Consider the following 21848-nt stretch of genomic DNA (forward strand, 5'->3'; position numbering starts at 1 on the left):
ACAGGAATGTTCCTTCTTTGTGAGTATTTTTTTAGCTCAGTTTTTTTGTTTTCTGCTTTAGTATCATTCCAGGAGTGAGGCAATCCTTCCTGTCCCAGGTCTCCATCTCCTTCACCACATAGTTAAAAGAATCTAGCTTTATGGAAAATGCATGAATGCGTACATTTCCTTGATTTGGGATCTATGAACTCATATTCTCAAGGTCACACGGCAGGCCCTTACTGAATGAGCCACCCCCCCAGGCCCCTAATTTGAGCATTTTACAAGTTACTTTAGAAGATACTTATATTTCTTTTTTCTTACGAAAAATGCATTTTCACTTAAATATTTGAAAAATATTCAAGAAGAAACCGGAAACCTCTGCCAACCTTGAAGGGTCTTATTTCCTTGTAGAAGTAATTTTTCCTGTTCTGTGAGATTTTGGGAAGATCCTCACCTGGGGAGGTTTAGTCATTCAGTCCACCCCTTCCTGTAAAGGTTTTTAGGGAAAGCAAACCCTTTAGGACCTTCCCCTCAACCAGAAAAGCATTTTCTCCCATTTGTTTCTCTTTCTATTCCAATTAAGGAGTTATTTATAGGGAACCTTTGGGCTGTGAACCCCCCTCCTCTCCTAATGCTCCTGCCTCTTAGGAGTTGAGCACTATTGAATAGCTGAGTGATCTCTTTAGCAAATGCATACACCTGTTGATGGTTACATCTCCCCCCCACACACACATGATTTAACTTCCTCCAAGCGCCTCTGGATATTTTAGACGAATGCTTCTAGAAGCACTTACCAGGATTCTATTTATTCTCTGGGAATGGAAACTCAGTATTTTGAGCAATATGGAGACCTAAGCCCTAAACGCAGTTAGTTTTTCTAACTTTATGTTGAAGAGGCCCTTGGTTTCCTACACCTGAGTAACCTCCTTAAAACTGTGTGTAGTGATCTAGGGGTCTAATATCCTCTTTTTCATTGAGTCGATTGGTGTTTTGTAATCGCTTTTAAAATCAGGTATAATTAGGCTTCTCTTCCTGTGACAGGAAGAAAAGTTACTTGTTCCTAATTGGCTAGTCTCCAGTGTATGGGAGAGGTGTTAGTGATACGCTTCCCAGAATGCTGTGTGTGTGTGTGTGTGTGTGTGTGTGTGTGTGTGTGTGTGTGTGTGAACCAGTGTGTACTCACCCAGCTGAATACCGAATAAACAGTTCTGCCCAAGTGTCCACCAGTGAGCTTTGGAACATAGATGACTGACATAGAAGTAAAGACATCTGCATCACCAAAAAGCCCACCTAGCTCAGGTGATGAATCATGGAGGATGCATACCTGGTGCTCCCTAGACAGCTTGCAGGGAGTTCCACCAATCACAGAATCTCCCCTCTGTACCAGCTGTTCATGCTTCTACAACCATGGGGATCACACTTGTAAGTCTTGTATTTCAAGAGTTCCCAGAGCCTTGTAAACTCCTTTTACTACCCTAGCCTGTAAATTCCCTTTATTCCCTGAGCCTTTTCAATTTTTGTTATTCCTTGAGTCTTGTAAGTTCCCTTTACTCTCTGAGCCTTGTAAGTTCCCTTTACTTTCTGAGCCTTGTAAGTTCCCTTTATTTCCTGAGTCTTAAAAGTTCCCTTTCCTTCCTGAGCCTGTAAATTCCCTTTTACATTCCCTTTATTTCTTGAGTCTCCTTAGCTTCCGTCCTTTGTCTAGGAGGGGATATTTCCATTAAAGGAAACATCTACACACAGTCCTTCTCTTAGTTTTGAGAAGGAGCAGGGGTTATGAACCAGGATTCTGTGACAGGGAAATGCTGACTCATCACCCTGGACTCACTGAGTCACGGGATGTGAGAGATTTCCTCAGAGAGATATCCTGCAGCTCCTGAAAGCCACACGGGAGCATTTCCCTCTTGTTTATCCTGTGATGCTTTCCTTATGCTCAGTGACATGGAGAATAAATCCCCATGGCAGCTGAAGAATCTCTGCTTTTCTGTTCATCGCTGCTGCATTCTCCAGTCAGCCAGTGAAGAATTGAACATGGCGCTCGAGAGATCGCTGCAGGATTTAAAAAAAATAAAAGATTTAGCTCTTTATACTGCTCCCCGCCACTATATCTCCCTATCGAGTTCTTTATTTTGTTTTTATGTCTGTTCTTTTGCTGGCTGCTTTCTTGTTCTTGTTCAGTCTGTCATATTTTACTCTGGAACAGAACATCTTATTCCGTCAAGAACTGCCTTTGGGAATCTGCTCCTCTTGTATTTGAGAGGCAGGGCAGGAGGATCCCCTGAGTTCACCAGCCAGTCTGAGCTATACTGTGAGTTCCAGTCTAGCTGAAGCTGTTTCAAGACAAAACCCAGCAACAATAGCAAACAAAAGGGAAAAGATGTACAAAGAACCTGATCCTAGCAAGCAGTGTTGAGGTAGAGCGGGGCCCTGTGGAATCACGTGGGGAGCAGAAAAAGACATTTTCAGTTTGTTGTCCATGAGTGTCCTTTTCCTGACTTTCTTCCTTCTGAGAATAATCCTATTTTTCCTAAAGATGAAGGAGGGAAAGTTACTACATGATTTTATGTATTTTATGTTTATGTCCACATGGAGAATGTTATTGGCAGGTGTCCCGAGGGTTAACAAGGCAATTAGGAGCTTGGGAACTGAATTTTATCTCCAGCTCTCATACTTATCATTAGGAACCTTGAACTCGCCGCCCACTCTCTATCAACTGATAAATGGAAAGAATTAGACCATCCATCCCCCTAAGGTGGAACTCGGGAGAAATAACGGCGATGGTTATAAAGTTGCCCCCAGAGTACTGATATAGAGCAAATGCTTATTATTACAGCAATTCTAAACTTTTAATCTGGGAACATTTGAGGGCTAAAGTTGACATGTATGACGAAGACTAACTTAAGAATACATATTTGACCCCGCTCTTGCTTTTCCCCACTCAGGTGCTGTTTGAACTTGCCCGCTATCATGCCCCCTCCACGATCTTCCTGGACGAGCTGGAGTCTGTGATAAGTCAGAGAGGCATGACTCCTGGGTAACAGACGGTTTGGGTTTGGGTTTTTTTGGCCATCATTTCTCCCCTTCGTAAGTGTGTGTGATGGTCGGAAGCCCATCGATGTTTACCAGCAGAATGAGCCTATTAATAAGCCCACAAATTTTCTGCAGACACATGGAAAGGTCTTTAAATTAGATCCTGTTAACTGAGTAGCTGATTTAAATAGTTTTTATAACCGGAGGAAACACCATCCCCCCTTTCCCACAGAGTGGCTTTCAGGCCTGAAGATCATCCAGCCGCAGGATCCCAGGCTGCCACGTTGGCCTGGCTGCCTCAAAATAACCTCCTCTGGAGCCGGAGGGCTGCCTGTGGGGACTGGGGCTGGAGGGCTGCCTGTGGGGACCGGGGCTGGCCCATGCAGCCACAGGATCAGCCGCTTCTGCCTTACATTCTCTGGAGGCAGAGGAACCAGTGATTTTTGAACATCTGTCACATGCATTATTTCTAAAGATTAAGTGTCCGAAAATGTCCCCAGAAGGAAGGAGCGCCTCTCAGTTACAAATGCTTTCTGGTTATACATTCAAAAGGGCAAATAGGGCTGCTTGTTTGCTTGCTTGATTTTGTGCATGTGTGTGACATATGTTGTGTGTGTGTGCACATGTTTGTGCTGGTGCTTGTAATGTGTGTGTGTATGCACGCGTGCGCGCGCATGTAGGTCAGAAGTCTCTTTCTGCATTGTTTTTGTTTGTGTTTTTGAGAGAGAATGTGCCCCTGTGTCTGGCCTTTCACGTGGATGCTGGGAATCAAAGCTTAGGTCCTCAGGGCTGACATTTACCAACTTACCTATCACCTCAGTCCCCATTGTTAAGTTTTAAAAATTTATTTTAAAATATTTCATTAATTGAGAATTTTATACAGTTTATTTTGCACACATTTGTTCTCAGTTACTCCCTTTAATTTCCCCAGATCTTCACCACCTTTTTTTCCCCTTTTTTCCTGAGACAGGGTTTCTCTGTGTAGCCCTAGATGTCCTGGAACTTGCTTTGTAGACCAGATTGGCCTCAAGCTCAGAGATCCACCTGCCTCTGCCTCCCGAGTGCTGGGATTAAAGATGTGCGCCACCAGTGCCTGGCTCGTGTCTTTATTTTTTGAAAATTATTTATTTAAAAATTCATTGACTCTGACTTGTGCTGACTATATACTTCTGGGTGTAGGGCCATCCATTGGAGCATGGTCCACTTACCAGGAGCCACGCCCTTAAAGAAAACTGACTTTCCCTCCCCTAGAAGCCATGGACGGTCCGTAGATCCTCAGTTAGGAGTGCGGGCTCCATGCTAGAACACTGATGGGCTGGCCCTTGTGCAGGTCTGGTGAAGCACTCAGAGCTACTGAGGTCTTGAGTGTAGTGGTCCTGTCATGCCCAGGGGATGCTGTCGATTCCGGTTCTCCCTGACCCCTTCCTACCCCAGCTTCTGAAATGGTCCCTGAGCTTCAGGAGAGGAAGGCTGTGACAGATCTGTCCCATTAGTGGCCGAGCACGCTACAGCCACCTACTCTCTTCACTTTGACCCGTCTGAGTTTCTGCATTAACCACTGTCTCGCCCAAAGAAACTTCTCTGAAAGAATATGAGAGCTCCACGAACCTATGGGCAGAGAGTTAGGAATTTAGAGTGCAGTTTTACACTATGCCCAGTTAGCGAAATCATAGTAGTAGGTTGACCCCTGGGGTCTATAAACTCCCCAACCTTGGGTTATTGGCTGGATTTGTAGTACCAGGCATGCACTTTCTCCAGTGAATCAGAAAGCAGTTGGTTAGCTCCATAACATTTGTGTGACTATTGCCATATCCATTATTACTGCAGTTTACAGGGGTCATAGCTGGATAAGACTGTTGACTCCCAAGCCAGACATAGTGATGCACGCCTTCAATCCCAGCACTCAGGAGGCGGAGGCAGGCGGATCTCTGTGAGTTAGAGGCCAGCCTGGTCAATATAATGAACTCCACATCAGCCAGAGATACAAAGACCCTGTTTCAGAAAAACAATAACAACAAAAGACTGTTGACTCTCCTCCCCTAGCATCCTGCATAGCACCCTCTGGTGAGTTACCCAGTAGGGAGGAAGCTTCCTGGTTAATACTAACATGATTTCTCAATATCCTATGACCAATGTGTGTGCTGTCTTCAGCAACAGGGTCTTGCAATCAAGTTCTGATGGGCGCTCAAGAGCAGTATCGGTAGCCCTTGTTTTGGGTTCTCTAGGACACCCCTGACCAATGATAGAGGAGAGGAAAGTCTGGGGCTTTTTATTTGACAACCTACAGATGGGTTCTGAGATGAGTTTAATTCCTCCAATTAAACTCTTGTATGAATTTGTGTGTGTGTGTCTGTACACATATGTATGTACACACATGCATGTGTATACACACATATGTTGTGTATATTTTGATTACATTCTGACAATAAAGTTTTATTTGAGTCAGAGAGTGGAGCTAGCCATTAACTGACCATATTAACCATTGAGGACTGATAGGAGACAGGAAGTAGTAAGGCAGGGCTTAGGATCCCAGCCCTTTTGGATGGAGGAGCAGAAGAGATAGGAGATCTCAGGTGGCTTCCCCTCTGCTTCTTTGTTTATTCAGGCTCTTACTGATATCAGATATCTTACTGATATCCGACTCCCAATTTTTATTGATAAAGAATAATTAATTAGATGCATCACACATATATATAAAGCATAAAATAGCTTTCCCAAACATCCTTAGAGTTCCCATGTATCATAGACTGGCATTGAACTCACTGTATAGTTTAGGATGATCCTGAACTGTGATTCTCCTGCATCCGCCCCCCAAGTGTGGGAGCACATGTGTGGGTGCCCGTGCTGGGGATTGAACCCACGGCTTTGTGTTTGCTAGGAAAGCACTCTATCAACCTGATTGGTTTGTTATAATCAGAGATACTTTTTGAAACTTTTATTAAATTTGGCACCTCAATCTGGAAATATAAAAAACAGGTGTCTGGAAAATTTCTGTGTAGCTCTATTTACTAGTGACCTTTAATAGTCTGTTATCGAGACAAAGCCCAGGCTAATAAAAGGCAAAGATTTGCTTGTTGGAAATATAAAAGTAGAATTAGAAAATAATTTGTGAAATTTTACCCAGTGGAAACCAATTTCCCAGCAGGAAAACAGAGGAACAAGGCTGCAGGCAGGATGGGTGGGCTTTACGTCTGACTGACATGGGACATGGACCTGACCTTATTGTGCCTTGTCAGACCCCACTGCAGCCCTCTGCCTCGCTGCATCAGCCTGACAGGAGCAGCCAGCTGCACCCCAGCCACAGGCCCCTGCGTGCTCTCACTGGTCTCCCCCTGCAAAGACAGGCCTCTCTGGCCTGCCTCAGGGGTGGCCTAGATTTGGCTAATTTGGTTCTTCCTACCATCCCTGGTGGCAAGTGCTTCACCCAGGTTCTCCTTGAGTTTTGGGGTCCCTGTATGGGACTTGAAGATCCTAGCTTAAAACACAAAGACAACGAAGCTGAGCATGATAGCGCACACATTAACCCAGTGCTCAACGAAAGAAGCTGAGCATGGTAGCACACACCTTGATCCAGCACTCAAGGAGCAGAGGCAGAGGCAGGCAGATCTTTGTGGATTAGAGGTCAGCCTGGTAGTGGGTTCCAGGCTAGCCAAGGCTATATAGTGAGACCCTATCTGAAAAAACAAAAACAGGCACAAAAAAAAAATAGGACAACTGTTTTGATGTCTTCTTGGGCCATATCATGCTAGTTGTGCATAAGTATGGACAATTACATTAAGATTAGCACATGCGCACATATCATGCGTAATTGTGGGCAAAGGCTATGTGAACATGTCATTGTAGAGTGGGAGTCTTTTCTCTCAGAAAATATCTGGGCCTTGAGAGGTACAGATTCTAAGTCACACGCAGATGGAGCACCCCAATGTGAAAATCCAGTACTTGAACAGACCTGTTCTGAATCTTTGTTAGTGCTGGCAGACAATTAAAGTGGGAAATTCCACCCAGGAAAGTTTGTTTAATATGTGAAAGTATAAAATATCATATAAATTACCTTCAGGCTGTGTGAGAAGGTACAGATGAAATATGTATGAAACTTCATGCTTAAAGTTGGGTTTTCCCCTAGTATGACTCTTTATGTATGTGCAAACATTCCAAAATTCAGAAAAATCGGAGTCATCTGGGATAAAGAATACTCAGTCTGTACTCAGGATGGGTTGCTTCCACACATGTGCACGAGAGATGGAGTGTTGTGCACACTAAAGAAGACATTTAGTCATTGTTCTTTTAATTAAATCAGTGTGAATGAACAGAATCTGCCGAGCATGCTCTGGGTGTGAACCTAATGCAGGTTGTTCGGATCTCGGTGCCTTGCTCCTTCAGGTGGAAGGGACCTGGGCAATGGTCATGGAGGCAGAGAGGGCAAATTTGCACAGAGACCAGACGCTAATCTCTGTCATTATTATACATTTCATTAGGAGAGGATGAAGCCAACTCAGTGCAGGGATTTTATAAACACAAATGCACACATACACAGGAATAAGAAGCATGGACATTATGTGAAGCCTGCTCTATAAATGGGTTATTCTACTGTGCCATTTCAACTCAAGTCATTAAACTTGATTTTTATAAGCCCAAGCTGGCTGAAGCTATGGAACCTGGGCTAGCTGCAAACTCACGGCAGTTTTCCTGCCTCAGCCTCACCAGTTTCAGGCCATGCCACACCTGGCAATTATGGCATTTTAAAGGGTTAAATAACAAAGCAGGTAGACATGTTTAATTTCACCATCCTTCTATCATTTTCTTTTAGTTCTATGTCAACCTTCACTTTTCTCCTAAATATCATCACCGTATGTATTATTTACCTTTTTATTATGTGAAAATAAAGCACCTGAAATGCCCATTTATTTGCTATCAGAATGGAGCCTGTTTTTCGGCCACAGGGCAATGCTGTGAGTGCCACTCACGTCAGGAGGGCAAAGGCTCTGCCAGTGAGGGCCTCCTATCTCCTTTTCTCTGCAGGGGAGAACACGAAGGGAGCCTCCGAATGAAGACGGAGCTCCTGGTGCAGATGGACGGGTTGGCCCGCTCGGAGGATCTCGTGTTTGTCTTAGCAGCATCTAACCTGCCCTGGTAAGGCATCAAGAGAACACGCCACACACGTCACACGCATTTTCATGATCTACTGAATACTGATAAAAATTTCAGTGAGAGCTGTAGGAGGAGGCATTGAAGTCACACACAAACTGAATCCCTAGTGGATGTGGGTGACAAGGAGTCAATCTCCGTGACTATAAAGACCAGTGTGAAAGTGGGCAGCGCCAGTCTCAGGGTCTGGGCCCTGAGCTGTACAGGAGTAGAGGCGAGCTCATCAAGAGGCGTGCATGCATTCATCTCCCTCTGCTCCCGGCCGTGGCTCCTGCCTCCTGACTGCCCTTTAGTGATAGACAGTAGCCTGGAGTCGTGAGCTAGACAAGCCCTTTCTCCCTGAAGTAGCCTTTGTCAGTTTTTATATCATTATTAAAGTAGCAGAAATTAGGATATAGGAGGGACTATAGGTTTTTTTGAATCAGGCAGAGGTTTGCATAGCCCTATAAATGCTTAATATCGTTAGTTCTCAAAGAACATTTCAGAAATAATGGTTTGATTTTTATTGGTATTAAAATTAAAGTTTTTTAAGTTAGGAGGAAAATTCTATCTCTAATGCCATATAGTAAATAGAAAACTAAATAATCTCTAATTGAAAATATAATCTACTCTCAGAGTTTCCTATTCAAACTGTATCCCAGAGTGGTTTAAGAACAATTCTAGAAGAATTGGGAAATAAGAGATGTTGATTAGGGGAAAACAATATCTACTCAGAGAATATATTTTAAAAATGTTATAATGCTCTTACAGTTCTCAGAACATTTTCATATTATTATTTTTTATGTCCTAGACAGGGAAGGAGATGCATAAGAAAATATTCTTAGAGGGTGACCAAGGTCATGAAAGGCAAATCAGCCTGTGGGCAACAGCAGTGAACAGGGCTCTCTCACCTCACCCCATACAGCAGCGAGCAGAGGGGGGCTCTCTCACCCCACCCCATACAGCAGCGAGCAGAGGGGGGCTCTCTCACCCCACCCCATACAGCAGTGAGCAGAGGGGGTGCCCTCTCACCTCACCCATCTCCTTTTTCATATTTAGGGACAAACAGAAAGCTCCTTCAATTATGCTAATCCTCTGGGTCCCAAACAAGAAGGGACGGAGACCAATTTTAGGCAATGTGTGTGTAAGCTGTTCCTTTAGATACGTTCATAGTCTGAATCCGGCCCACCTCCCTGCACATCTGTAATACATGTTCTCTTGTGCTCAGATGACTAGCATTTAACATCTGAAGATCTGTTTATGCACAACGCTAAAAGTGGAGTCCAATAGGGAATTGAGATCTCAGTATTTGAATCTTTGGAAGTCATTGATTGGTGTGAAGCTTCCACATGGGGTTGCAATGGCTAAAGTCACGATGGGGTCACCCAGGTTAAAATTCCTTTCAGCCAAACTGGGACAGTTGTTACTTAACCTTCTAAGAAATCAAGAGAGATAACAGGACAGATTCCTAAACAGGCCAGTTTCACATAAATGCTTCAAGGCTCTGGGTTGTACCCTTTGCCTTGCCACAGCCAGACACAGCAACCCAGTAACTGGGCCTTGGCCAGGCAGTTATTATTATTTTTTTCTGTTGTTTTGTGTCCTTATCCCCTACTTTCCAAGGATTGCTACTTTCAAATGGATCCAAACTGCTTTTGCTTTTGTGCCATTGTTCTGCGGCCAGGTGGCTCTGGGTGTTTTCTCTGGAGGGTGTGAGGTTGTGTGGCTCCTAATACAAGTGTGCCAGGTCTGTACCTCGAGAGACTTACACACACATTCTCCAGAAATATGGAGAGCTCTCCCCTTCACGTGAATTCAGTAGCTCCTGCAGTGTTCTGTGCGATTGATTGGCTGGGGTCAGCTGTTGTCTTGGTAGTGTCTTCCTGCTCTAAGTACTCTAGGCTAAACATGGGGCTGATTCAGTTCAACAATTTTCTTCAAATGTTACCTCGGTATCGGCAGCATCACTCTGCATCGTATCCCGAGGTGAGCATCGTCTTGTTTTCTTGCTTTGGGCGAAGCCATGATTGATCTGTGGGTTCAGGCGTATTGGTCTGGTTCCTCTGTGGAACATCTCTCTGGGTTTAGCATCCCCCATCAGGGTTGCCTTGGTGGTTAAGAGTACTTGCTGCTCTTACAGAGGACCCGGGTTCTATTCCCAGCCCCCATGTGGTGGCTCACAACCATCTGTGCTCCGGTCCTGGGGGATCCAGCGTCCTCTTCTGACTTTCTCCTATACCAGACACACGTGGTTCATAAACATACATGTAGCCAAAACAGTCATACACATAAAAATATGTTAAAATGGTATTAATGAACCTTCAAAGCTATTCTTTGTATTTTGATTAAAACTCTCTGACCTATAACTTTAAACTGAGCATGCTCAGAAATGTGGACCTTAGCGAGTATACTCAGAAATGTGCCTTCCCCTAAGCGTGCTTTCCTCCTTGCATGTGTGGGTGGCCTGGATAAAACTTTCATGTTCTGCTCAGGAAGAACAACACTTTGGAGAAACCCTGGTGCACTCTTGCTCTTCCTCCCTTGCAATACTAGCTCTATCTTCTGTTGGCTTTGTACTCACCACGACATGACCCATTGCTGGAGGTGATGGTTTTATCATTGCTTCTGGTCGACAGCCAGAATCACTCTCTGTAAGGGAGCTGTCCCTCATCCCATGGGGCTGCTTGGTTACCCCAAAATGTCGACAAACAGGTGTCACCACTAGCAGTGAACAAGCACCTTTCTCCACTTCTCCAAACTGAGAACTACACACGGCGTTTTGTGAGTGATTGCCTTTCTGGCTTTTGTTTTGGTATGATCTTATTTTACAGCCCAGGCTGACCTTGATTTCCAGGTCTTCCTGCCTCTGCTTCCTGGCTGCTGTGATTGCAGGAATGCTGTGTTGCCTCTGGTGAGTTCTGTGAGTTCTGAAAAACACTTTCTTGAGCACATGCTGCACAGCTCATGGCCAGGGCTTCTAAGTGGTCATGCCATATCATTGTGCTGTTATGTTTTCATTGTATTATTATTATTGTCATTACTATTTGTATCATGTAGAAGAGATGAAAGCCAGGTCTTTGTATGCCTATGTTCTGAAAAAAATGCATATCTGTTATTACAGGGTGTAGCAGAGTTCTCTAGAGGAAAAGAACCAATAAAATGTATGTGTATCACAAAACAGGATTTGTCCTGGGCCCAGTTGGACACACCTATAATCCCTCCTGAAGCAGAAGCAGGGGGATCTTCATGAACTCCAGTCAGCCTGCTCTACATCCTGAGTTCCAGGACAGCCATGGTTCCATAGTGAGACCCTGTCTCGAAAATAAACACGAAAAGAAACCAAAGGGATGTGTTTACCAGAGTGGCTTCCAACTGATAACGGCTGGACAGTCCAACCCTGTGACTACCACTCCATATTTTACAGAAGCAGTCTCACAATCTTGCATTTATCTCTTACACCATAGAAACTGTTCTGTTTGAGTTTTTTTTTCTTAACAAAATACCAGAATTTCCTGGAGATCTTTCCAAATAAGGCCACAAATTCTTCCTTACTCCCTTTATAGCTACATAGTCCTCCATTGTGAATCTCTGAAAGTTTATCTAATCTGTCATCAGCATGGCAGCAGGGTTGTTCCTCTCCTGCTATTGCAGACAGTAGGGCAGTAAGAAGTGGGCTTGGATAGGCCACTTTTTGTTTCAACCAGTGTAGCTTTGGGATAGGTTCCTGGAAGGAAACCCACCAAGTCAAAGGGTAATGCGCATGGGATTATGGTGTAGCCGCCGAATTTCCCTCCCTAGAGGTTGTGCCGTCGTGCGGTCCCACTAGTGTCTTGGTTTCATTACTTAACATTATAGTGAGAACATTTCCAGTGTCATTAAATAATCCTTGAAAATTGGATTTCGTAATAGCTGCCCAGAATTCCCACACGTGGGCTATACCATCATTTAATCATTCCTTTCTGTCCAACATGTATGACGTTCCCAAACTTTATTCCTAAGTAACAGGGAAATGAGCTTCCTTGCATAGAAGCCTTTGTGAACAGGAGGGAGCAGGGAGAGAGCTCAGTCAGGAGAGCACTCATAATCCCAGTGCGCGGGAGGTGGAGACAGGTGGATCCCTGGGGCTTACTTACCAGCCAACCAAGACTACTTAATGAGCTCCAGGTCAATGAGAGACTCCCTCAAAATGGGGTGGGGGTTGCGCCTGAAGAATGACACCCCATAATTGTCCTCTTGCCTCCACACATTACATGCACCCGCAGCACACATGAATGTACACACATAAACCAGTGCACACATGCACAAAACAGCACCTTTGGGTACAGTTCTGGTTGTTATGAAAGATATCTGGAGTGGAATTACTGGATGAAAGGGCTTTGTATTTTAACTCCTTTGTGGCATACTGCCAATCCCTTTATTAAGGAAAACTTCTAGGAAGAGGGAATATTCTTTTTTTTTATTTTTTTTAAGAGGGAATATTCTTGATGAATAAGATTTTCCTTGGCTTCAGGATCTCATTTCATCCAAGCAGTCTAGCCTGGGAAAAGAACTAATTCAGAACAACCATGTGAGGACTTGGTCCTGAACATCAAATTCCTCACAGTTGGGGCGGCTTTCACCAAGAGCATCATTCTGGCATTGGCAATTCTTTATCGCTGTCTCAGCAGTGAGCTGGCTTATAGCTTTTGCTCACCTGCCTTGGCTGGTCTAGAGCATGGGAGAGGGCAAGAAGGAAGCAGCAAGAAACCGATTCTCTGTGTCGTCCGATGTGTAAGTGAGCAAAGAGAGGCATAAAAAATGTTGTACATTTAATATTACCACTTAATGTAATAGCGATGCTAAGAAACTTAGCATAATTAGGGCTAATTTGACCTGCCTTGATTGTTGCGTATTCACAGGCTCAGGCCTAGCGGTCCAGAGGGAATGAATGCTGAACAGGGCTATTAAGGCAAATTCCATCTAGAGATGTCTACTTAACTCTATGGTAGCTTGTACAAACGAGGTGGGGGGGGGCTGTGAGTGGTATGCGGACTCTACTGTCTCCCTGCTGCTTGCTGGTGTTAGGAAGCTGATTCAGGTGCTAACTGTGTCAAAGTATAGCATACACAAGTGTTACAGATTTACATGTTTTCTGTTACATGTAATTTTATTAGTGGTTTATTCATTAATGGTAATTTATTAATGGTTATTTTGTAATTTTATTAATGACATAGATGCTATCTATTTATGGGAGTCATGCATTGGAACCCTAATAGAGAAAATTTGACTGGGGTTTTGAGCCACTCTGCCTTAATTTTTCTCTTTCTTTCTTTCTTTCTTTTCCTTTTTTTTTTTTGTTTTGTTTTTCGAGAGAGGGTTTCTCTATAGCTTTGGAGCCTATCCTGAAACTAGCTCTTATAGATCAGGTTGGTCTCAAACTCACTGAGATCTGCCTGCCTCTGTCTCCTGAGTGCTGAGATCAAAGGTCTGTGCCACCACCATCCAGCTTCTGACTTAATTTTTCTTCTCAGTTTAAGATGTCTGGGACGATGACAATGAGGCCAATAGTTTTGAACTATCCATGGAGACTTTCTCTCCCCGGAGTGCAAGGCAGAGACTCATTTAGCTGATGACTTCCATTGCTAACAGGGAGGTATCCTAGCCTACACTATCATAATGGGCGTGTGTTCTTCAACCATATAGGGCATTTGCTTTATGTTGTGAGCCTTGGCTCTACCTCTGAGGAACCCAGGCTTTCTTGGTTGCCCCACATGAAGCCTTTACAACCTAATCCTTTTGCAACCAAGAGGCAAATAGCCCAAGTTCCCTATAATTTCAACTTTATCTATCCAGTCTTGACTTTGAGCCTCTTTAATTTTAGCATTTGGGAATTTTGCTTCTGCCTCCAGGAGGGTTCCACTGTGCATTCAAAAAGTACTTTTTATATCTACTTAAGACAAGATTTCTGATCTAGTTCATCTGTGGTCAGAGCCATCAGATCTTCCCCCTCAGTTCCTGGTATTGTGTTTTGAGGTGGGAGTAACCAATGGGAAACGTGAGGTGATTTTTACCCCTATGAAGTGAAACTTCTAGCTCACACATGCGTACAGCAAAGACTGCGCTGCTGCAGCTCCCTTGCTCCATTCTCTGGCCTCTCGGATAGGAGAAGCCCGGATGTGCATCTTTCAGGTTCTTTTCAGAAGCACTGCTGTGGGAACCTGAAGGATTAGTCCTGAAACTTACAATTACCATAATCTTCCCTGAGAATGATAGTACAATCCTTGCCTGGTGATGGTGGTGCACGCCTTTAATCCCAGCACTCAGGAGGCAGAGGCAGGTGGATCTCTGTGAGTTCGAGGACAGACTGGTCTACAGAGCTAGTTCCAGGACTGCTAGGACTATTACACAGAGAAACCCTGTCTCAAACAAAACAAAACAAAACAAAACAAAACAAAACAAAACAAAACAAAACAAAAAAAACAACAAAAAAGGAAATACAGTGCTTTGTTCCCATTGCCCAAGCCGGTCCAGCTTCTCCCTATTAACCTAAACCAATGATGGCCGTAATGTTCTAATATTCAACAAAGCACATCATGCCCTCTATAAATAGCTCAGGGAGTTTAAGAAAGTTGGCATTCACCCACCCACCTGAGTGGGATTTCTTGGAAACTTCTCAGTAATCTGCATGATGGAGGAATCCAAGACATACTGTCTGTGACATTTGACCTCTGGAAACTAGATGGGACCGTCTCTCACTTGTATTCATATAGCCATGAGCTGGAGATGCTGCCGGGACCATGTGAGCTGTGCAGACAAAAGAGCGGTCTTGCTCTGAGTTTAGGCTGCCTTTGAACTTGCTCTATGGATCAGGCTCTCTCCCACTCATGCTCCGCCTCCCTCACCTCACAGGTGCTGAAATTATAGGCAGGTGTGCACCACCAAACCTGGTGTATTTAGTAACTTTTATGATAGACATTAAAGCAAATCAAAAGCCTTTACTGCATACAGAGAACTTGCTCTGAATTTGAGGCGGTGACTTCCCTTTTGACAAAGTGGGAAGTTCCTATAAAGAAAATAATACGAAGATGCCAGCAGCACCCCAGTTACTGCCTTCCTCCCTTGTAGTGTACCCAGTAAACACACACACACACACACACGCACGCACGCACGCACGCACACACACACATACACACGCACGTCAGAACTAGAATGGAAAATGGATCTGTCTGGGGACATGTGTAAGCAGGTGGCCTTCCATGTGGGGCTTACTGTTGAAGACAGAGCTTGAAGCTCTCGCTGCCCATGAGCTGTCAATGCTGGCTCCTCAGCCTGTTCTCCCAGGCCTGTCATGACCGTCTACTTCATGGTGGTTATGGATGGACGGCAAAGATTTGCCTGCTGAGTGGACGTTCACTCTTCTGTTACTGTACCCAGACAACTTGAACTTGAAATACTGTAACTGTTGAAGAAACAAACTTGTATTGTGCTTGGTTCCCTCATGTTGTAAATTTCGGAATGATCACAGTTCCAGGGCCATGCAGTATGGCAAGGACAAAGGTCAAGGCCTGAGGAGGATGCCTGAAGGTCTGATCTAAGGCATTATGGCCCTTGGTAGCTCTCAGTGTGGCCAGCAGTATATAGTGTTTTGTGTTTACAGCAGGCAGGGGTCCTATGCACCTCATGCTTACTGGTTGATCTGACCACTGATGAGCTACAAGTACTGACTAACCAGGAGGAGCGAGTCATGAGAACACAAGTAACTAGTGTAAAATCTAAGTGCAAGGGCCAGGCGGAGTCTTTTCTGGTGGCCACAAGTTACATTTTTATATAAATATATTGGCATAAAGAATGATTTCTGGGTACATTCCATTTGTCCTTTGCTTCCTCCCTCATATGATTCTATGATTATTGATGTCGCTAAGAGTGCATCCATCAGGCCTGGCTGTCGGAGAGTTGCACTTATTTTGTACCCACAAGCAGTTTTGAGGTAAATCTCTCACTTTAGGGCATTAGTTGATCAATATAGACATCTATATTGAATAATTGCTTTCCCACCCCCACCATGTGATCCTGTTGTCTTGATCTTCCTCTAAAGGAGCCGCTCAGGATGAGCTGTGGACATGAATTAGGTACTGTCCAAACCAACACTTGCTTGATACCCTCAGATGTACCATTCTGTCAAATTCTTCTCCTTGCATATATGTCTTCTCTTCTAGAACCTTCATGCCAGGTCCTGTGCACCTCGTGTGCAGAGGGGACCCTGAGCTCTAGCCTCGCCACCCTGGTGGTTCCCTGACCTTCTGTGTCAGATCCTCTGGTGCTTGGATCCTGCCCAGCTTTGCTTTGTTTTGTCATTTAGACTTCACTTGTTGAAATTATCTAGAGTGCTTGATCAAGATATAGATTTTTTTATTAGAAATATTGTTTTCTCGGAATTTTAAAGGCCTTGGTCTCTTTTAACATCTCCCATTGCTATGGATAAAGTTTGTTGTTGGTGTTTTTAATTAGACCTTATCTTGTTTTGCTGCCTAAACTTGCTGTGTAGCTCAGGCTAGTCTTGACCACTTGATTGTCTCCCTTCAGCTTCCCACATTCTGGAATCACAGCTATTCACTGCCGTGTGCGGCTTGAGAAGTGTTATGTCTAATCCATTGTATGTCACTTGTCTTTTCTCTCTGGAAACTTTTGCCACTCTGTTTTGTTCTTGGTCTTCTGAATTCTTACCATGAGGCAGCTTGGGAGTCCGTGGGTAGAGAACCACGCCAGCCTCAGTTTCCCAAGTCATACTGCCAGTCCTGAGTCATCAGCAGCTCAGGAGAGCTACTTACCCTTTGAAAGCCTTTCTTTCCTCATCTTCATAATGCAGGCGACAATAGCACAGCCTCATGGTGTTGCAAGTGAGTTAGCATCTATAAAAATGCTTGGAACAGTCATTTAGTAAATGCTGTTTAAACATTAGGTCCCATTATCATTTCAAATGCAGAAAACCTTTTACTAGGAATGTGGAACATCCCATCGAGTGTCTTCTGCATGAGATGCCTCTGTTATGTTCTCTGAAACTCCTGGCATTGGGCTGTTGGTCTTCTAGACTAATCTTCTCTGTAGTCAGAGACTGCTTGTTGGTTCCCAGCTGCCCAGACCTGATATAACCACTCAGAAACTGTATTAATTAAAACACTACTTGGGGGGGCTGGAGAGATGGCTCAGTGGTTAAGAGCACTGACTGCTCTTCCAGAGGACCCGGGTTCGATTCCCAGCACCCACATGGCAGCTCACAACTGTCTGAAAATGCAGTTCCATGAGATCTGACACCTTCACACCAACGAACATAATAAAGTTAAATAAAAAAAAAAAAAGTTTTAAAACACTACTTGGCCTATTAGCTTAGGCATATTCCTGGCTAACTTCTAAAATCTGTCCTTTGACTTCCACACATGTGCCATGTACCCCCCACACCAAACAAACAAACAAACAAACACACCAACAAGTGTGAGAAAACTATCTTCTGTCTGTGTGAAGCACTGTTTGCTGCTCCATCCATTTCCTGTCCTCTTGTGCTACAGGGAGCTGGACTGTGCCATGTTACGGCGCCTGGAGAAGAGGATTCTGGTTGATCTCCCCAGCCAAGAGGCCAGACAGGCCATGATCTGCCACTGGCTGCCCCCTGTGAGCAAGAGCCATGCCCTGGAGCTGCGCACAGAGCTGGAGTACAGCGTGCTGAGTCAGGTGGGCAGCCTTAGAGGGAGCCTCCGAGCTGCCCAGGAGGGCAGGGGAGCCCTTCTCATGAAAGAATGGGCTGCGGGAGACTGGGCTCCAGAAAGTAGGAGCTGCGGGGAGTGGCATGGGGTCCAGATTCAGAGAGCCTACGGTCAAATCCTGGCCCTGCAGCATATCAGCTGTGAGACCGTAGGGACCTCACGTACTCTCGGAACCCAGTTACTCCATTTCTAAGACTCACAGTGGGTTATTGTGATCAATGAACTGACGAATCCTTTGCAAAGGAAAGCTCAAGGTAAGTATCTTGTTAATGCTTTCTGGGTATTGTATAAATCAGGGTTCTTGGGAGGAACAGAACTTATAAAATGAGTATATGTATATTCGATATATATGTGCGTGTGTATACACATATGAAGGGGATTTATTAGAATGGCTTACATCCTATGATCTAGCTACTTCAACAATGTCTGTCTATCAAAGTAAGGCCCACAAATTCAGACCATGGGGCTGGATGTCTTCAGAATACTCCAGAATTCCCAAGAGGTAGTTGATGGTTCTCTCATCTAGTGAAAGAATGGATTTGCTAGTGAGGATGAGCTGACAGAGAGCCAGCTTCCTTCCTCATGGCCTTTAATAGGCTGCCAGCAGAAGGCGTGATGCTGACTGAGGGCATCACCTCGAAAGAGCTGAATTTTAAAGGTGGTTCTTCCCATTTCAAATGATTTAATTAAGAAAATATCCCTCACAGATACACGCAGCTGCTTCAGTTTTAGTTAAGCCCAGATGTAGTCAAGTTTACAGCCAAGAACAGCTACCACGGGCATCCGTTCCCAGGATCTCTGCTTTGGATAGACTCTTAGCCTAATGCTTTCTAAAGTCCCTCAAAACAAGAATGGCCTTGTTCAACACAAGAACAAAATGTCCACTTTAGCCAATGTGGACTTGGGGTAAGGGCCCCACCAGGCAACACTGGGTGATCCAGTCTTCCAACTGGCATCTCACAACGTCTTCGAAGGTATGAGGAAGCTCTCGCCCAGATGGCCAGTTTGCTGGGCGTGTTAGCATCTCCTCTCTGTCCATTGCTGACATAGTGAACAGGGGTGACAAAATTGTAAGCCAGTGCTCTGCTGCTGGATCTGCCTACAAGAGCGAGTCGGACGCCAGCCTTCTGCCTGCTGACTGATCCTGGCTTTGTGGCTCTCTCAGGAGACGGAGGGCTACTCAGGCTCCGACATTAAGCTGGTCTGCAGGGAGGCAGCCATGCGGCCCGTGAGAAAGATCTTCAGTTTGCTCGAAAGTCACCAGTCAGGTATGGCTGGGACCCACGGCGATGGCAGCATGGTAGAGAAATTTGTGCCCATGTATTCCAACTCTTGGAGGGGTGTGATGGTGCATGCTTGTACTCCCAGCCACTTGGGACCTGAGGCAGGATCAAGTTTAAGGGCAGCTTGGGTTACATAGTGAACTCAAGGCTAGCCTGAGCAATTTAACAAGACTCCGTCTCAAAATCCAAATTCTAAAATGGACTCAGTGGCAGAGTGCTTGCTTTGTGTGCAGGAGTCCCACCCACTCTGACCAGCAGGTGGAGCCTGGAGCCTGGTTTTCCAGGCTCTGTGGCTTTTAACATTTGTGTGCTCTCTGGTGAAATCATCACCCACCACGTACTCAGCTGCATCCTCTGCTGCAAGATTCCCGCTGCTGCTTTTTTTTTCCTTCCTGGCCCATGCTGACATGGGGTGAGATTTATCTGAGATACTGTGTAAATAGTAAACAGTAATTTGATAACTATATTTAAGTCCCTTTTTGAGGTAGGGTGGTGGAGTAGCTGGGGTGTCAGGGCTGAAAGCCTCTGTTACACTTTAGAAAGGTCCCCCACAGCCCTCTTCAGATGTGAGTTTGAGCTGCATTAGCCGTCAAGAACGGGATATTGTGCAGTCTCCAGACCTGGCCCAGTAACCTGTCAAGAACCCTTGTCACCGTGAGGTGCCGCACCGCACCTTGACTGTTGCCTTTTTGTCTAGAGAGCAGCAGTTTCCCTGTGATCCAGCTGGATACTGTGACCACGGAGGACTTTTTGGATGTGCTGGCTCACACCAAGCCTTCAGCGAAGAATCTGACTGAGAGGTACTTGGCCTGGCAAAAGGAGTTTGAGTCTGTGTAAACAAAACTGCACTCAGCCTGACCTGGCCAGAGGCAGCGAGAGCCTCCACTGTGTGACTGGGCTGGAAGGGAGGAGATTTTTCTTGAACGCTGGATGAATCTGGACAAATATGTTATTTTGGAGATGAGATCTTGTGTCATGGATGTCAGCAAAATGAAGGCTTTGGTCACGAGTGTGTGGGTCAGGCAATGGAGGGTTTCTTACAATTTCACTATAAAAGTTTGAAGAAGTTTCTTGTGGTATCCCTTATTTGTGAACTGAAGTCTTCATTTTGAAGAAAAGTATTTTCTTAGTCTCTGTTCTTAATTTCACACTGTCAAGCCTGTCAGGTCCCATCAGTATCCCTTTCCTCTCTTCTTCCCTCTCTCCCTCCCTCCCTTTCTTTCCTCCACCACAGGGTCTCATTGTGTAGTGCTGACTGGCTTGGAACTCACTTCGTAGACCAGACTGGCTTTGAACTCACAGAGATCCCCCTGCCTCTGCCTCCCGGGGATCAGGGTTAAAGTGCTTCCCAAACACATCCAGCAGTATGCTTTTCTAAACAGCTGAACACCTCATGTGACTGTTTCCCACCCCCTCTGCTCTAGGGGAAGGAGACCACTATAGATACCTCACCCTCTCTTTTCAGTCCCTGTTGCCCTAGCTGACCACCATGACCACTGTCCTGCCACCAAGCCCTTAACTTCTGTTTTCCCAGGGAATAAAGGGAAATCTCCATTCTCCTGCCCTGGCTACTCAGGGCTTCTGAGTATGGAACTATCCACTGGAGCTGCTGGGCTGGCTCATCTGTGGGCATATGACTGAGTATAATGATACCCCCATAGCATTCATCAATAAACAGTAGCTACCCAGGGAAGGGCAGAGACTCATAAGCCCCTCCCCAATCCATGACTGATTGATAGTCCCAGTCTCTCCCCCACCCCAACCCCAAAACGAGGTTTCTCTGTGTAACAGAGCCCTGGATGTTCTGGAACTCACTCTGTAGACCAGGCTGGTCTCAAACTCATAGAGATCCACCTGCCTCTGCCTCCCAAGTGCTGGGATTAAAGGTGTGTGCGACCACCCAGCAATAGGCCCAGTCTTGGCAGCCCTGTACAAGTGACTGCAGCTGTGTGAGCTGATGATTGTAAAACCAAGACATTCTTAGCAGAGTGGTGTGCAGCCCATCTCCCTGTCACCCAGCTCTTTTGAGATGTTCTCTCAACTATATAGAAAGGTCTAGAGAAGGGCCTATAGTTATTTTTTAGTGGGTCAAAGGGTTGGCAAGATAGCTCAGCTGCCTTGCCTTACAAATATGAGGACCTGAGTCTGACCATAGCATTCATATAAAAATGCCAGGTCTAGGGTACAAGCTTCAAAATATCATGAGAGGGAGGAAACCCTGGCTCACTGGCCAGGCAAGCTAGCCTATTTGGTGAGCTCCAGGTCAATGAGATCCTGCCTCAAAGGGGGTGAGTGATGTTTCTGAGGTGACATCAGAGGTTGTCCTCTAGTCTCTAGAACATAGGTACACTTGAAAAAGATTATACGCACATTATATACATATATATGCATATACATATATATGAAATTGTATGAGAAGTTGACTTCTTCGTGGTTGGTATAAATAAAATTTAAGTTAATCCAACATGTGGGATATTTTGTTGTTATCTGTTATAAATCAGAGTTCACAACACTATAGCCTATGGTAGCAAGGAAACTGATACCACATGAGTCAAGTGTGGTAGGTATAGTGTGAGGCAGAGGTGGAGAGGGTGAACTGGTGAGGGCCAGTTCTCTCTGAAGGACACAGTAGTGAGTCAGCTCAAACTCAACATCTGCCAGGTCTAATCTTCCCAGAAACAGTGGCGAGTGA

The 21848-nt window shown here is 45.0% G+C and overlaps 1 protein-coding gene across 1 annotated transcript in view; it reads left to right on the forward strand.

The window, feature by feature from the left end:
- Nucleotides 1-21618, forward strand: part of Katnal2 (katanin catalytic subunit A1 like 2) — a 52994-nt gene extending 31376 nt beyond the window's left edge. Inside the window, exons 12-16 of the mRNA XM_075970806.1 lie at nt 2925-3016; nt 8032-8142; nt 17679-17841; nt 19039-19141; nt 19854-21618. Coding sequence (XP_075826921.1) covers nt 2925-3016; nt 8032-8142; nt 17679-17841; nt 19039-19141; nt 19854-19993 — 609 coding nt within the window. The 3' untranslated portion in view covers nt 19994-21618. The remainder of the gene's footprint in view (nt 1-2924; nt 3017-8031; nt 8143-17678; nt 17842-19038; nt 19142-19853) is intronic.
- Nucleotides 21619-21848: the final 230 nt, after the last annotated feature.

Source organism: Microtus pennsylvanicus, chromosome 4 (genome assembly GCF_037038515.1).
Source record: "Microtus pennsylvanicus isolate mMicPen1 chromosome 4, mMicPen1.hap1, whole genome shotgun sequence".
Taxonomy (NCBI): domain Eukaryota; kingdom Metazoa; phylum Chordata; class Mammalia; order Rodentia; family Cricetidae; genus Microtus; species Microtus pennsylvanicus.